The sequence below is a fragment of the Cupressus sempervirens genome, chromosome 6 (assembly GCF_028749045.1).
Source record: "Cupressus sempervirens isolate cs-2001-9-10 chromosome 6, ASM2874904v1, whole genome shotgun sequence".
Lineage (NCBI taxonomy): Eukaryota > Viridiplantae > Streptophyta > Pinopsida > Cupressales > Cupressaceae > Cupressus > Cupressus sempervirens.
The window spans coordinates 224,246,455-224,265,598 of record NC_143123.1 but is presented as its reverse complement, the minus strand read 5'-3'; the positions used below and the strand labels follow the sequence as shown (position 1 = coordinate 224,265,598).

Genomic DNA, 19,144 nt, shown 5'->3' with positions numbered 1-19,144 from the left:
GCCATATCCAGTAATACAAACATTTTGCTCAGAATAGACCAATAAAACACTCACATGAAACAAACCTCACTATCAGTATAAGAAAAAGCGCTAGTCACAGCTCCAAGAAAAAGGTAAAGATGACCTCAATATCATTGTAATGTCCCCATTTTAGCAGTTGACCAAGTGCGTGTGCGTTAGCCTTGTTCTACATGGTCCCGAGGGCTAACGAAGGGTTTAATGGGATCCTAGAATGTTTTGGCCTAGTCATTTCCAGTTTGGGCCAAAACGAAGTTGATTTACTCAGTTTCAGGCATACTTACTATTTTTAGTAAGTTGGCAGGACACAGTACAGGTCAATTTTGGTGATTGGATTCGATACTCCTCGGTGAGAGCTTTCCGATGAGCTATCACTCGCATTATTCGGAGTCCGATTGCTAATATATTTTAATGCCTGAAGTTTTATTAAAGTAACATCTAATTTAATTGTAAACTATTGAAGTGTTACTTTAATATTTATTTTATGGTGATGTGTACCCAAGGGAGACATAAGGGGTATTTTAATATATGTTTTATATATTACACATCTTTTATCCCACATTGCCCATATGAGTTGAGCGGACCCTTGGAAATAGAATAAAAAGGAAGCATTTGTGGCTTCATTAGGCAAATTGAATATGAGAAGAAATTGGTGTGTGAGTTGCAGCTCTGTTCTTGGCATTTGAGGACGTCTATCCTCTCTTGTAACATTTTAGACGTCATTCCCTTGGGGTTTGGCCTTTGGAATTCTTTGTTATTAGCTTCATTATCAGGCAGTTTAGTTGCATTTCCGGCTACAGGCAGATTTGGTATTTTGCTCATATCTTCTTCACTACTTGTCCGACGCTTATGCCGCTTGGAGGGAATGGTATTATGAAGGTAGTGGACTGATTGAAGGACAAAGTATTGTAGCAGCAAGTTCGTAAGCATGGGCTGGAGTATTATGTCAATACTGCTGAAGTAATTAGTGAGTTGATAAATCTGCTATGTAGTTGGTTTTATGAATTCTGAAAATAACATTTTATTAGCAGCAGTTCATTTCCACTTTGCATATCATTGTAGTTTCTTTCTTGTTTATGTTGTATGATACCAATTCCATGCACGAAACACAACAAACAATAAACGTTTGATTTCCGGAGTTATAAGGGGTTTAAAACATTAAATGGAGAAATAAGAAGTTGAATGCAAACTGTTTGACAAAATTCCTTTCAGCAATTTGGTTTAGTTTTTTTGGGACATCCAGGGGTGTCCATTACAATCATAAGCATGTCAAAATCAGGAGCACACTGCTGACAGAAATTAAACATTTTAAAATTGGAAACTCATTGTTTTTCATACATTTCTTAAATGTTCTTGAACAGAAACTTCTAAAAAATGGCTCCTCGCAAGCACCATACCTTGGCAAAAGAAGCATGAATGGCTGAACATTATGAGTTCGAATCGGAAGACCATTTGGCAAGACTATGTGTGTAAAAGCTGTATTGAAATCATCAAACACCTAGGCATTATCAACCATAAGTATGTTAGCAAATTGAGTGTACCCAGCTGAAGATGCTTTCTTCTTTAAGTGCAAACAAAGTTGGTTGCGTAAGGGAATATTCAGACATAAAGTGATTCATTAAAGAAAATCATTGAGTCTTCCCAGCTGAAGGTTTATAAATTTAATTCCAAGAAACAGATGTCAAATTTAATTATCAGGCATAAGGTCCTTCATTAGTAAATAGTAACAAATTTCTGCAGATTTTGACTTATTCCTAGCCTTAAATTTCAAAATATGCTTCTCTCTTTTCAGTGCTATCAGCATATCCGCAAGTTATTATACTTCTAGGTATATCTATAAATAACATTACATCAACGAAAGTACAAGAGTTGTATTCATTCAATGATTCATGCATGACCAAATTAAACAACTCACAAGTCTACTAAGTTAAAATACCATTTTTGAGTAAAGTTGATTATTAGTCGCATAGACTAATACCAATATTAAAAGAACAAATAAGACATTAAGCAAGATAGATTAGTATATAAAAAAATTAATTATCAATATCATGTGTGTGTGTCTTGTGTTTTCCATCTTGTAATAGTGAGTACAAACTGTTCTTTAAGATGCTTGATCCTGATGATTTGTGCCTTCTTAGTCAAAGAGTTAGTTTGAACTACTTTGTAGTCTACATCCTACTTTCATAGCACGAGTTGTGTTGAATTCCTTGGTGCTTTCTATGTTCAGGAAACTGCTTTGTCTTTACACCTATATACTAAGCCATTTCTAGGAAAGGGATAGAGGTGAAGATGTCCGCAGGCAATTCTTTAAAGGCAGTAGTAAATTTTGGCAGCATTAAATTATATGACTTGAAATGCTAATTATGAAATGATACTTCAATATAACATACCAAATATAGTTCAACAATGAATATAGAAAATTAAAATGCGATTCACAAACCATAAGTTCAAACTTCAAACTTGAATCTTCATAACCAATGACCATTGGACTTAGTAACATACTCGTACTAAGTTGTACCATTAATGACATTAAAGTTTTAAACATAATGATAATGATAAAAAATACTATCAAATGACAAAGATGAAAAATTCAAAATTCATTGTTCAAATTATAAATACGATGTATCATAAAGATCAAGATGCTTATGATTACAATGAGCAGAGTAGCATGAAACAATGTATCATTGGTCGCATCAAAGTGAGTACAATACTACAATCTACAAAATATCAATAATGAGAATGTAAGGGTGGGAGCTCTCTAATCATCCCCTAAACTGAAGTCGTCGTCACAAGACCTACTAGACTCCTCATGGGTAAGATAATATTAAAAACTGACTTTTCAACATGGGCATCAAACGCACCTCGCGTGTCCCCTAGAAGCACCTGTGTGCACACCCTTGCACCTAGTATGCACCCGCCAGGTGCGTCGATGTGGTGTTGCCCCGATGGCGGTGGTGGAGCGCTAGTGCACGACATACCTGCACCTAGTGCACTTGGGTTTTACCCCGGGTGCACGCACCCGAGTAACTCTGAATTTCATTGAAACCATAAGCACAAAAACCCTAGAGAGGTAAAAGTACTCTGGAGGAAGTGATGACCTGAATTTCAATGAACATAGTGCAAAAAATCTAGAAGCTACTCAATGTTCACTGGCAGTGGAGGCCTACAACAATGTGCACTAGAATTCCCTAGCCTTTCTATAATTTTTTCCTTGCTTAATATTTACTCATTGTTCAACATATTTCTTAACCTTCACATCATTCTTTTTATCTATATCATTCAGGTTTCAATCGTTCTAGAGTCTTGGTGCCACAAAGAAAAAATAGATAACTTTTACTAATGCTATAGCTTCCAAATATCAGTTATCAAATTTACTACTCAATAATATATAATGTAAAATTTGCCTTTTCTTTCCAACTACATTAAGCATTTAAGGGTTCTCAGGAGATGTCCTTACTTGCAAAATGCAATCGAACCATAAGCCATGTCAGTTTTTAAAAGTTCTAAGTTTAAATATTAGTTTTAAAAGGACTTTCTTTGCAAAATGAACCTCAAAATTTTGATCATAAATACACCATGAACCTCTTTCCATACCTAGGGATGGTATGATCACAAATAGAATGAACCACCTTTAACATCAGAACCAATTAAAACTATGTAGACACAACCAGATGTGTGAATTACACAAACAACCAAACTTGCACTCTATTAATTTACAATCATACATAAAATACAACTTCAAAAATGCACGCAAACTGTGGAACTCCAAAATGGCCTACACATATCTTTGTAATCACATAAATCTCAACTCAAGATAATAAAACCCTCATTCTTGATGCATTGTAATCAAGTCACTCTGCTTACCTTGTTTTCTCTACTGGAAGACCTTGTGTATTCTATCTAAGTCCATTTCTAATTAATTATCTTTATCTTTAAACCAGGACCCCTTTATCTTTCCTGTGTTCCTTTCTTAATTTACAAGGATCTGCTACCGAGACTCCATACTCAATGGTGAGTCCAGATTAATAACTGTAGTGGAAATTGTTGGCAAAGTGGTCAGAATGGACAAGTCCAATACCCAACTTCTATATACAAATTCTAGGATTTTATTGTCTTTGAATCCCGATCTTGATTTGTCTAAAGAAAATATTTCTGAGACTAATGGACAGCAATTTTCTTGCCCCATTGCTTTCCTTGGAGGGATTAATGCATGTTTTTGTGTAGGAGGGAGGGGCATCTAACAAACAAATGCCCTCTACTCGTGAACAAATGCAAAACTCGATCTCAAGCGACTCCTAAGATTTATGCAAACCTTTCTAACCCTAAACCTATTTTCGAGCCTCCTCCTCACTGTAGGCTTACTCCCCCTTCCCTTGATTCGTCAACTACTAACACCAAGGTTGATATTCCCTCTCCGTTAAGGAATGTGGATATGTGATAGAGTTCTATTTCTTTTCAATATTATGTACAGGTATGTAATCTGAAAATTACCGAGTGAAATAACCTATTGATTATACATGTCTGCAACTATATAATTACTAATATATAGCTATGACTTTGAATCTCACAGAGTGTATTCTGTTTATTGTATTGCAGATTGAACAAGATCGATAATGAAGAAGTCTTAATGTAACTGCAGATGTTGAGAGGGGCGATCGTTGGTATTGGTATGTTGTTACTGGGATTTATATTTTCCCAATGATGACCGAAGGAGGATATATATTACTTGGAACAGTCACAGCGCACGTAGGGGTATGACACTATGTGGCTTACACCACGTAGGGTCATGACCCTACGTGGGGGTGACCCACAATTAAGTAAACATAGTTTCTTAGCAAAACTAAACACATCCGATTCAATGAATTGGGCGAACATCATTAGTCACGGCAATATGAACATGAGCCAAGGTTTATGAATGATGTTGATGCTTATTATAAGCATGATCACTGCGTATCAACAACACTAATTAGAGTGTTAGATAACTATTAGATTAGAATCATTTCACTTTAAATAGTCAGATATAATACTATAGTACATATATATAGTATTACATTTGACAATTTAAAGTGAAATGACATATATGAATGTATGTACATCTCTAAATATTAATCAGATATTTCAAGTTTCAACACCCGATTGATGTTATATCTTCAACACTCCCTCTTAGCGAGGGAGGATTTGATCAATATGATCATCTCATAAAATGGTGATCTAATTCTAAGCAATCTCATCAATCTCACATTCTTGTGATATGAGCACTAGCATCAACACCAAGATGCCTATCAACATGAATATTATAGTTAATCATATCCTAGAAAGATGAGTTATCTGATTTCCGGCATGCTCTGGGACAATAACTGAATGTAGACCATCAGAACAACCTTGATCTCAGGGACAACAAAGTAGTCTCCATTATGACAAGTATCACGATCTCCGACACACTCTGGGACATCAACTTAATGTAGTCTATCATGATATGTTAGTTATCATGATCTCTGAAACATTCTGGGACAACCATTTAATGTACTATATCATGATAATAAATCAAGAACTCAAGAACAACAAATTTAGTATCATGATCTACGGCACATTCGGAGACAGCAACTTAACGTAGTCTATCATGGTTCGTTATCATGACCTCCGGTACATTTCAAGACAACAACTTGAATTAGTCTATCATGATAACAGGTCAAGCCATTGCTAAGATCATCACCTTACAATAGCAACCTTACAAATACATCAATTAAAAGATCGTCACCTTTCACAACATAATTTACATATCCATCATAGTAACTCTTTTAACATTTAAAATATGAATGAAAATATATTAAATTTAAACATGATTGAGACTCAATCTTAGGAATTACAATTACATTTTAGTCATACCAAGTGTACCTCTAAAGTACTCCACTTTTAATTTTGCGAGAAGCTTGGTGAATATGTCAGCAATTTTCTCTTCAGTGCTGATGTACACCAACTTGAAGACATTTTTGTCTACCATATCTCTGATGTAGTTGTAGGGTATTTCTATGTGCTTGGATATGTTATGAAAGACTGGATTAACTAATAATTTAATGCAGCTTTGATTATCACAGTGTATAACTGTGGGATTCGAGGACTTCCCAAATAGTCCAACCAGTAACTTCTTTAACGATACTACTTCTCGAGCTCCCATAGAGGCGGCTATGTATTATGTTTCAGTAGAACTCTAAGCAACTATGGATTGCTTCCTACTTAACCAAGATATCATTGCAAATCCTAGGCTAAAACAACATCGTATAGTGTTTTTACGATCAACAGAATTGCCTGCCTAGTTTGAATCTGAATACCCTTGAAGTTGTATTTCAACATTATCATACTTTAGACTAAATCCAATGGTTTCACGCAAGTATCTCAAGATGTGTTTTGCTGTCATGAGGTGAATTTTCTTAGGTTCACAACTACACACATAAATTGACTTAACATATTTGTTGTATAACAAATGTTAGGGTGAGTATTTACCAAATACATTAGAGATCCAATTATCTGTCTATAGAATGTGGGATCTATAGATTCAAATTCAGATGCATCACTCTTTTGAGTTTATGGAGGTTTGTCTCCATTGGTGTGGATAATGGTGTATAGCCCATCATTCCAAATTTGTTCAAGATGTCAATAGTATATTTGTCTTGATTTTAAAAAATATGCTTTTCCATTTGTCATACTTCTAGTCCCAAAAAATAGCATAGGAGGCTTGTCTTTCATCTCAAATTCAGACTTAAGGTTCTGTTTACATTTTGCAATAAGATGATCTTCCCCTATTATTAGTAAATCATCAACATAGAGCACAAGAATTAACATGTCACCAACTAATACTTTGAACTATATATTTGGATCAGCTTCATTTTTAGAGTTCCCTAGCTTGGTAAGGTAACTAGCCATCCTTTCATACCATGCCCTGGGGGCTTGTTTAAAGCCAAAAAGAACTTTCTTCAATTTACACACATAAGAGTTCTTATCATGGATGATAAATCCTTTTGGTTGTACTAGATATACTTCTTCATCAATGACACCATTTGAGAATGGGGTTTTTATGTCCATTTGATGTATATTCCAACCTTTAGATGCAGCAATGGCAATTATGGTTCTTACGGAGGTATATCGTGCAACAGGAGCAAATGTTTCTTCATAGTCAATTCTAACCTTATGAGAAAACCCTCTGACGAGGAATCTGGCTTTCTATTTTTCAATACTACCATCTGGTGCATGTTTGATTGTAAATAGTCGTTTAAGCCATTTAGAGAAGACATCTGATTCGTCCTTAGGTCTAGGTACAATATCCCAAACATCATTTTTAATATAGATTGGTATTCCTCAATCATAGCATCTTTCCAAGCTTGGCATGTTAAGGCTTCTTCAACATTTGATGGTTCGAATTTGATGAGCTCGATTATAAGTGCGACATAACATGAGTGACTTCTTGTTTTCTTACTTTCTCTAAAGATTTCATCAAGGGCTACATTATTTTCTTCAATCATCTTCCTTGCCCATAGTGGTATTTTCTTGTCGTTAAGGATTTCAGCATTTTTCAGGATTGGATGATAAAGGTTCATGACCTTTTGAACAATCCTCCCTCTGAATCTCAATTATAGAGTTTTCCTAATTTTGTAGTTGGTTCATCATTTGGTCCTTCAATACCAATACTTTTAGAAAGTTTATATGCAACATCTTCAAATTTAACATCTCTACTGATTTAAATAGTTCTTTGCAATGTTACAGGACTCGGCAAGTCCCGAAGCGAGTCAGGTAAAATGAGGCCAATGGCCTCTTGTCTTGGACTCAGCCGAGTCAGGGCTGACTCGCCGAGTCCCGTCAAGCAGACTCAAAAGGCAATCAGTGTCTAAAAAGGACAAAAAAAATTATTTGTTTTTTGTTTTTTTTTGTGTAAACATTCTAATGCATAAGTTAGGCCTAAAAAGGTCATTCCATCGCTTGCAAACACAAATAATAGAGAAAGAAGTGTCGAGGGAAGAGTATTGGGGCTTTGGGAGATAAATTAGGAAATTGGTTGGCTCTCATCTATCAATTGTTGATTGTTTGGGTCACTTTGTAGCTTGCATATAAGCATTGAGAGGAGTTACAGGAAGCATTTGGAGGAGGCTTCTTCAAACTTGGGTTACATTTCCCTAGAGAAAACTTGAAGAGGTAAGATACATTTTTTCTTGTTATTTTGCGAAAAAAATTTACATTCATGAATCTTTTTTTATTTGCATGTGTTTGAACTCTTTAAATTTGTTCCATTTTATGGTGATGAAAATCTTGAAAAGTAAGCAGCCCTAGTGTTTGCAAATTGGATTTTTTATATTCTAAATGTTTATTTTTTTAATTTATGGTTTATTGCAGCAGCAACAACATCATGTCTTAACCTGAGGGTAGTGGAACTAGGCCTAAAAACTTACCCTAATGCTGACCCTAGTGCAGTAGCAAGGGATAGGGCTTGGAAACATGTTATTCTTGGGCATAAGAAAGGAGTTGTGACATGTTGGCATCGCATGATAACATATAGGGTGGGAGGCATTAATAGATAGAAATATCACCTTACACATATACCAAAGAGTGATATCAAAAAATGCAATGAGGTACCTCAAGATTTTATGCTTGATATGCAAGCTCTCTTAGAGGAATCTTTAGAGAGGAAAGAATTCCACCTTCTACTACTGCATCTTAGACTGTGAGCACTGGACCTCAGGTGCATAAGCAAAGATCCTCAATTGATTCCATCTTTGTTCCACACACAACTCTAGGTGCACAACCTGTTGGTTCCCAAAACCGCAGATTGGAATCCTACGAGTCTTGTCAACTTGATGCTGGGATATCCAACCAGTTATGGCCAACTTGACGGGATTGATCGATGCGATCCAAATCCCCTGCACTTCCGGCTCTGCAAAACCAAGGCGGGTGTACCTAATCCTAGACAACAACCTTAAATCCAAGATGCTTAAAGCAAATTGGTTAGAACACGAATACAATGAAAGTTTTCCAAATGGCAAGAATTATGGAAAACGTCAAACTTGCAGTTTATGAATTAATAGTAATAAATGATAATATGATTTTTTTTAAATAAGTACAGATTAATGCAACAAATGAATATATTAATTCTTCAAAGGGAAAGATATGAAATAATTGCCAGCATATGGATTATGAATCAAGAGTAAAATAAAGACCAGTGCTTAATTAAATGGGCAAACAAAGTCAATATTATAAGTTGAAACATACAACTTTATAAAGTTCAATGTATTTTAAATAATTATAACAATTCAGACGCGGCGGATCAATTATATGAACCCAATTTTAAACTAGTCTAGGATGCACTTTAACTCCTATGATATGGAGACAAACTAGACATAAATATGGAAACAATTAAATATTTCACAATATCTATGTTTATCAAATTTAAAATGCAATAATGACCCTGTCCACTTATCTGAATTTTAAAATGTTTATAGAAAATAAATAAAAATATTTATAAAGGACACAACTTAATAATAATTTAAAACTCCAATGCAAATAAATAAAGTAGATACGCAAAATTGCACTACAGACACTCCTTACAGATGATCCATCCAATGCATTTCAATTCCAGAATCGCCTATAAATTTGCTCAGTAATCCAGAATCCACGAGCTTAGTGTTGGCATTACAGTCAAGTTTGTTATTAGTGCACACACTTACTCAGATAGTAAGTATCTACTGAGCTTATTGTACAGTTAACAGTATTAACCAAGCATTTCAAGCTTTACTAAGTTCTATAGTTGCTACCGAGTTCAAGCAACAATATTCAGTTTGCACTGAGCAGTTTCTATCAGGATGGTGATCAGCAATGTAAACTAAGCTTCTTAGTGTTTACCAAGCATCTCAGTGCAAACCAAGTTGAGAGTGCTTATCGGTTTGCAATTACAGTGATGTGAATCCAATGTTGACCGAGTCACTCAATGTTAATCAAGTGATTTAGTTTATATTGAGCTCATAAAGATAGCATCGATCAAGCTATGCAGTGTGAATCCAGTGATTCGGTTTATATGCCGAGTTTCGCGGTATTCACCGAGTCACCAGTGCAGACCGAGTTTAGACTACTTGGAAGTGATCAGTATGGATCGAGCTTCTACGTCTACCAAAAGCATTACGATGTCAAACATTGACAGTGGATGCCGAGTATCAGAACCTCAGCGAGTTAGTCTTCAAAACCCGAGTTCCTACAGTTGGCCAACTTTGTACATTTTGTGTAAACTTGTATTATAGCCACTTTGTTGACTTGTAATTTGGATTGGTATATATGTAATGTATTGTATCACATCCAAATAAGATGTCTGAAAGTAATGTAACAAGCAGAGAAGAGCAGAAGTGCAAATTACAAAGGCTACAGCAATATAAGGAGCAGCAAAGATTTATCTATCACAGCAAGGTGATCATTACACTCAAGGAATCTCATTCAGCAAACCAAGTTGCAAATTAGAGATTGGCCACTGTTTCATCCTAACAGGTGGATCAGTTAAATCTTTTCACAAGGTAGACTTAACAGTCTTTTGTAAATCTTTTTACCGAATGCATACTTCATTGTATGTTTGTAAATCCTTTACAAGGTGGACCTAGCAGTCCTTATTGCTCCTAAGAAGGCAGATCATCAGAAGTGATCATTGTAAGCCTTAACCTGCCAACTTTACACTACAATACTAAAGCTTGTGGGTATCATCCCCACCCCAATTTTGCTTTCTATTTAGAAGGTTTTTGGGTCACCATACTGTGTGCCAAAGTGTTATGAACGTTTTGATGTTTTCAGTATTTCATGCATGCAATTAGATATGAATACACATGAAGAATGAATTGGTAATAAAGGATTAAGTTTTATAAGTTACTAATTCACCCCTCCCCTCTCAGTAACTTAGCCTATCATATATATTTCCAACACTTGGTTCAAAAAATTCATTCATTTACGAATGAAGGAATAGAATATATCAAAGTGCATAAGATATGTAAAAATTTAACATCATTATGAATTGTATATTGAAAAAGATTGTTTTTTAAGAATGAATTGACCATATATTTATATACTATGAAAAGGTGTGAGTGAAAGACCACAATCACTCGGGCACCTAATCCTTAAAACTACCCGATAATCCCAAAATATTTGTTAATACAACATATTTAGAGATAACCATTTAAATAGCAAGATATTGATTATTTCAAAAAGGAAAACATTTGGACTTTCATAGCTATTCTTTTCTGGTGCTACAAAAATATTGTCCAGGGCTATTACAGTATCTCCCACATCCGTTCCAATGTTTTTGTCTCATTCTTCAGTGCGTACAATCTTGCGGCAAAAACCAAGGAAGAAGTCATTAGATTTCCATGGCACCTGATAACAATATGAAATCATTTGCTCAAGAACTCTGTAAAACTTGAAATCTTATCAAGATGACACTGTTCAAATGCCCGCATTGAATGCTACTATTTGGCAGATGACCTCTAGTTATGATCAATATGGTGTGAGAAAATTGTGCATTTCATATCTGCACAGGTTCATCCCTAAGATCAGTCGCAGGCCTGTTTATCGTACAGGTAAAAGAACTCAACGCATACAGACAATAGAACACGAACAGCAGAGTTATATTCGCATATGCCAGAACATACATTAGGCTTCATAATATTCGCAATGGCAAATGATTGATGATTTACAATGATCCCAGACGGGATATAAATACTACCGCCGAACCTTCCCGAAGGAGTCCGTCGGCCACAAATATTCTATCCGCTACAAACTATTTATCGACGACGTCGACTACAAAATACAGAAACACCGCCGGACATCACCCCATCGGCTACAGAATATAGAAACACCGTCGGACATCACCCCGTCGGCTACAGAATACAAAACACCGCCGGACATCACCCCGTCGGCAACAGAAACACCGCCGGACAACATTCCGTTGGCTACAGAAACACCGCTGGAACCATCCAGTCGGCTGACAAGGCCCAATGCTCCTCCTCTGCTAGCTAATGGACTCTCAAGCAAACTCTAATTCATTTGTCCACGTGTTACCAATAACTGCAACAAATCTTGACAAAGTGCATGATTCTGAGTTTGCCATGAAGGTTCTTGATAAGGCTCCATGTGCGATACATACCACTCATATTTTCTATACCACCCTGCTCTTTCTTGTGACTGATTTTAATCATATAATCATTTAATGGTGTCACAACTTCATTTACTTCACTTAGTTTGAAATGTTGGTTCAGAACTTGATAATATTAATACCATTTCCTGTGCAAATCTGAAGGTATAAACAAATATATGAAAGGTAATTCTGAATCTGGTAGATGCCTGTATTCTGTCCATTACAGCTTGGTGTTTTCAAGCTTGCAATGGCATCCAATTTCCATTACATGCTTGTATCTGAAAGACTGACCACTAGTTCCAGGCATTTGGTGCATAGAAGAATAATTTAGAGTGCCCTCCATTTATGTAAATCCATCAAGACTTGCAAAAATGTTGTTGCTGTGTATGAATTTCAAAAAATATGTGTTCTGCCTTCTAAATTACACAAGCCAATCTCAGATTTCTCTGATCCAATAGACCAGACTACAATAATGACATTCTATATCAAAATACCTTATTTGTTCTGAAAACCTGTGATATGCCATTGTCCATATTAAATAGAGGTTGAATCTTCTATAAATATCAGACTGTCATCAAATAAGATCCTCATCTACACCAGATTTTTATGCATCTTTCCCCAAAGTCTAACTTGACATCAATGGAAATATTCAATCACTTTTATATGTATATATCTTCAAGGACATTTAGATCGAGTACTCTGTTGCCGATCGTATAATTCGGGATGGTTGGAAATATCTCTCTAGAAAGAACACATTATATCAATTTGTTGTGAAAAATGTAGGGACATATATCAAATTCTTTGGCATTAATTTACAACATTTTTCCACAAATGGAAACTCTAAATTTAGAGTTCCATCACGACCATCACTTGAGAGAATAGCTTGGAATAAAGAGAAGCATGAGCAAGCAAATTTGGCACTTGGAGATTTCTTCTTCTACAACAACCTTCCATTTAATGCAGCAAGGTACTTACAATTTTAATTTGTAATTTGTATGTCTTCCCCTGCTCGCATAATAAGTATGCTTATACTGTTTATTTAATTTGTTTTAACTTTTAAGTCTCCTTATTGGCAAATTGCCATAGATGCTGTTATTGTTTGTGGTCCGGGGTTCAAAGCCCCTAATGATGAGAAGTTAAAAGGTTTTATTTTGGCCCCATCATGTTGTTGATGTAAAAGTTGAAATTGAGGAGCAGCATAAAGTATGGGTCGCAAAGGGTTGCACCATCATGACCGATGGTTGGACTGATAGAAGAAAGAGAACACTGCTGAATTTTCTTGTCTCCTCATTAGGTAATTCAATATTGTACTTAGAAAGTTAGAATTTAATAATTTAGTAGTAAATTGATTGATCATTGTGATTGTACTAAATTTCTTTATTTTTTCTCATGTCCCACAATGTTTTTGAAATCAGTTGATGCCTCGAGGAAGACCAAAAATGTTGAGAAACTTTATGAGGTAATGGAGGAAGTGTTGAAGGAGGTGGGTGAGGAGAATGTGGTGCAAATTGTGACAAATAATGCAAAAAATTATGTTGTTGGTAAACTTCTTAAGCAGAGACACCGCCACTTATTTTGGACCCCTTGTATTACCTATTGCCTTGACCTCATGTTGAAACATCTAGGTAAAATTTCTTGGATAAAAAAATGTGTAGAGAAAGCAAGAAATATTTGCAAGTTTTTATATAAGCATGCTTGGGTCTTCAACCTTATGAGGTGACACACAAAGAATAAAGAGTTGTCTTGTCCAACGATCACTAAATTTGCAACAAATTTTCTCATATTGAAATCTTTTCTTAACTCAAAGGCTGGTTTGAAAGGTATGTTTGTATGTAAGGAGTGGACAAATTCATCATATTCAAAGCTCAATGCAACAGTTGAGGTGATTGATCGGATTTTTTATCAGAGTGGCTTTTGGAAACTTGCCAAGAGGATTGTGGAGGTAATTTTCCTTTTTGTGCTCATTTCCATTTCATTTCACTAGTTTTGTTAAAGTTTTAAACAATTGTTTATGTTTATTGACATTCACATTGTTCATTTTTAAATGGAAAACATAAAGCTTAATGTTTTGTTTTTCACAATGATTATAGTTCATAGAGCCTCTAATTGTTATCCTATGGATTGTTGATGGAAAGAAGCCCTCAATGGGTTAAATTTATAAGGGCATGGATAATGCAAAAGAGGCCATTCGAGCTTTTTATGTAGCAAATCATGAAAAATATGGTCCCATACGAGATGTCATTGATAAGTGATGGCACAATCTACTTCATAGCCCTATACATGCAGCTGCCCACTTTCTTAATCCAGCATACCAATTCAGCTCAAATTTTAAGGTTGATGAAAACGTGTTGAGTGGCCTCTATGATGTTATAGAGAGAATGTAACCTAATGCAACTGTTGGAACAGTTATAGTCTATGAGATAGAGATGTATAAAAAAGCACTAGAAGACCTATTTTCACGAGACTTATGCAAGAAAAACCGGACAAAACTGATGCCTAGTAAAAATATATGATTTCAAATTCTAAATTCTATTTTATTACCACTTTAGAATCTAGAATCTAGATTGATAAAGTCAAATTTATAAAACTGATTTAGAATTTTCTTGTTGCAGAGGTATGGTGGAAGATGTTTGGCAGTAAGGTGTCAAATCTACAAAGGATTGCAGTTCGTATCCTAAACCACCCATCTAGTGCTTCAGGATGCAAATGCAATTGGAGTATGTTTGAGCATATGCACTCAAAGAGGCGCAACAAGTTGACAGCAAAAAAGTTGAATGATCTTGTTTTTGTTTACTACAACCTTTGCTTCCACCACAAACAAATTTTGGGTACCGACACATCTCCCATTTATTAGAGAAGGTTGATATACAAGTAGTGTGAAACACAGAGTTTGATGATCTTGTCTTCAGTGTTGAAGACTTCGAGTTGGTTGATCAAGTTGATCGACAGGTAGAGGCAGTGGCAATGGCAGTGGAGGAGGCTAGAGCACGAGGAGACCCAATGCAAGACCCTGAGGCCGAGAGTAATGGATCTGACTCTGATAATGAGGATTGTGAGGATGAGGATGAAGGTGAGTATGAGGATGAGGAGGATGATTGTGTCACTGAGGTTCAACCTCAAACACACACACACACATAGAGAGAGAGAGAGAGAGAGAGAGAGAGAGAGAGGATGGCTCTGGAGGCTTCCATGACCTATCTTAGGCATACTTGTAGGAAGACATAGGCTACTATGGGCCTTTCTTTCGATATATGTTTTGAACATTTGATTCCATGGATTGCATATTCCATGGATATTAACATATTGTACTTATTTGACAATTACACTATATTTCAAATTTCTATTATCTTATTCAGTTTAACTTCAAGTAATTTCTTTCAAATATTCACATTTATACTTACGTGATCTATGAAAAGTTGTCTGTGTACAAAGTAGCTTCTATTTATCTCAATTATTGTGCATTTGATGTTAATTGGCTAAATGACGCATGAAAAAAACTTAAAACCCTTAAAAACCTTTGAATTTCATGGGTTTTTTAATTTGCCGAGTCCGAGCCCAATTTGGGCTTGACTGAGTCTGAGCCGAATCCGAGGCTGGTAACACTGGTTCTTTGTCTTGGAATAAAAACTTTGTAGGCTTTAGGGGATTCACTATAACCAACAAATATGCCTTTCTTCTTGGAGAGTTCTAGTTTGGACCTCCTTTTTTTAGGAACACGAATATTCACAAGACAAAAATACCTAAGTGACTTAAATCTAGTTTGTTTCCAATAAAGGCTTCTTCAAGGGTTATATCTTCTGAGATTGAATGAGGGCATTTGTTTTGAATGTATAATGTCGTATTTGAGGCTTCAACCTAGAATGAGGTGTGAAGATTTTGATCATGCATCATGGCTTTAGTGGCTTCAATGATAGTTATGTTTTTCATATCTGTCACTCCATTCTGTTGTGGATTATAAGATATTGTATACTCCCTCTTAATCCCAACAAAAGTGCAAAATTCTTTAAAGTTTTCATAAATGTATTCAACCCCATTGTTTGATCTTAGAGTCTTAATTTTCTTCCTAGTTTGATTTTCAACTCACAAGTACTTCTTTTGATTCTTCAAGGTTTAGAAAATAAATCCAAGTTCTCCTGGAATAGTCATCAACAAAAATTACATAGTACAAGAATCCCCCTAATGAGGGTACTAACATTGGGCCACACAAATTAGTATGAATAAGTTCTAGTACATTCAAGAATAAGAAATTCTTTATTATACTTTATGGTATATTTTTAGAAATAATGTCAAGATGTTTGAGATAGATTTCAACTTCATAGGAGTTAAAATGTAGATTCTAGATTTTGGGAACTTTCAAAAAAATTCAGGCTTAGCCAAATTTCAGTATTCAGCGTTCCTTCAGTATTCAGCGTTCCTTCAATAGTGTTATCTCCCACAACCTATCATGGCTATTTGAGGTCAAATTGAAGCTAGAACAATGATTTTCTAATGATTCTAAATCATTTTTTCACAAATCACTTGGTTTCAATTCTATATTCCTAAGTCTTGACAAACTTAGCTCAACCAATTGCTCACACCCAAGACAAGCATTACTTTCCAGCAGGCCAAAAATTGCTCAAACTCATACTCAAACTATTTTGCTATGATGTATTTACTTCTAGATTTAAAGAAACTATTTACTATGATGTATTTTTTTCTAGTTTTATAGAAACTAACTAAAATGATGTATTTACTTCTATTTTTATAGAAACAACTTCTAGTTTGCTTCCTGCCATCAGCATTCCGCATGAGAATCTGACTTTGAACCCACTTTGCATTTATATATATATATAAACTTTGCTTGTTTCTTTTGTGTTCTCATTAATTAATTCATTGGATGCATCTTCTCATTAAATTTTGCGAAAAAACTACTTTTAATTAAATTTAAGCTGCTTTTTAGGTTATAGACTTACTTTTAAACTAGCGAAATTTTTCCCGAGTTTGTTTTTGGGGCTTGGCAAGCTTTTGACGAGTGACAGCTTTCCAACTATGCTTGCAAGCAATGATCCACACTTGGTATGAGATTTGATATTATTTGAAATGAAATTCCAATTCTTGCAAAATACACAAGTTACCAATTCGACGAAACTCTAATCTAAGATCTATGAATTCTCTTTAGGACCTACCCCTTTACAAGTTCTGACAAATCAAGTACTAATAACCCCAAAACACCATTTTCTAGATGACTCACTCTTCTAATACATCTTAGTTCTTCCTTATCTCATTCTCTTTTAAGAATCTGACATTTGAAAAATGTGATTTATTTTATATTACTTCAATTTTACCACTTGATCAATATCAATGCAAGTTTGTAACATTGAAAATGGGTTAAATCTCTAACAATTCTAGCAACTCTTACCTTGTAGACATTACCTGAGATCTTTCTAAAAATCATGGGCCAATTTTCTTGCAATTCAATTTGACTTAAGTTCTACAACATTTTTACAATGCATCAACACCAACAACAAACAATTATTATATCAAAAATTTGACTTGTGGAAAAATATCTCCTAATTGATGAGCTTAAGGGGATTTCTAATGAATGGTTCATAAGGCACAAAACTTGGTGAAGGTTTTTGCAAATGGGGTTACAAGTAGAGTGGGTTTAACAGTAACCATGAAGGAGACTCCGTAGTTAAGCGCGTTCAAGCTGGAGTAATACTAGGATGGATAACCTATCAAGAAGTCTCAATGCTTCACCTCTATGAGCATCACCTAGACCCAATGATTGCTAATCATTAAATATGGGTCAATGAGTTTGACTCAAAAACCACACAGTTGAATCCTAATAGCAATATCAATATTTGACTTGTGGAAAAATATCTCCTACTTATCAATTGATGAGCATAAGGTGCTTTCTAATGAATGATTCATAAGACAACACTTGGTTAAGGTTTTGCAAATGGAGTTGCAAGCAAAGTGGGTTTACCCATGGAGGAAACTTCGTAGTTAAGCATGCTCAAATTGGAGTAGTACTAGGATGGGTGACCCCCTAAGAAGTCTTGGTGCTTCACCTCAATGAGCATCACCTAGATCCAATGAGTGCTAAGTTTCCCATTCATAGTCATGAGAGATGGGTTCGTGTGAACCACTACTCATGAAACATGGGTCAATGAGTTTGACTCAAACTACACAGTTGAATCCTAATGGCAATATCCCAATTTTACTTGTTGCAGAAAAATATCTCCTACTTATCAATCATTCTATCACTTTAGCTTCTTTTTATGTTTCCTACTACTCTACTGCTAATTTTCTTTCATAGCCTTATGTGATTCCCATATCTATCTTGAAAATCTCGTTGGATTTATGCTCTTCTTTTCTATGGGTACACTCATCAAGTCATTTGCTCATTTGATGACCTTCCGTGTAGATATTGAAATGGTGTTTTTCATGACAAACTAATTCCTAGATAAGTTTTGCTAGAACCACTACTATATCCTAATTACTAAAAAGTCTAGAATCCCTATCTAGGTTGTGCTCTTTGGCAAGCCATCCAACACAACTTTATTGAAAATAATAGACTACATAAGCCTAATCTTCTTACAAGAAATGAAATGGACAATTTCTGAAAATCAGTCAACTAACACATAAAGAATCATTGCCTCTTTGTGTTCTTGGGTATCCAAGAATGAAATCAAAAATTACTTCTTCTCATGGTCCATTAAGTGTTGGTCAATGGGTGTATGACTATTTCTCTAAGTTGTACATTTTTCTTATTGATATACATTGTGTCTCTCCACATATCCCTTGACAAATCTTGTCATTCAATTCCAAAAATATCTTTCTCAAACCAATGGTTATCTTTTCCATGTCTAATAAGACCACTCAATATGCCACTACAACTCTTAAACAAATTCTCCTCAAGTTATCCTCTTGGAAATCACGACTATTGTTTCTCAAAAAAATACCCTGCAATGAAATTATCCAATGCGGGGT

At 35.2% G+C, this 19,144-nt stretch overlaps 1 protein-coding gene across 2 annotated transcripts in view; it reads right to left on the bottom strand.

Moving 5' to 3' along the window:
- The window catches only part of LOC149552084 (uncharacterized), a 266,469-nt gene that overhangs the window by 222,627 nt on the left and 24,698 nt on the right, over positions 1-19,144 (bottom strand). For both annotated transcript variants that reach the window (XM_089787555.1, XM_089787557.1), the window contains exon 3: positions 1,416-1,516. In XM_089787555.1, coding sequence (XP_089643681.1) covers positions 1,416-1,516 — 101 coding nt within the window. The remainder of the gene's footprint in view (positions 1-1,415; positions 1,517-19,144) is intronic.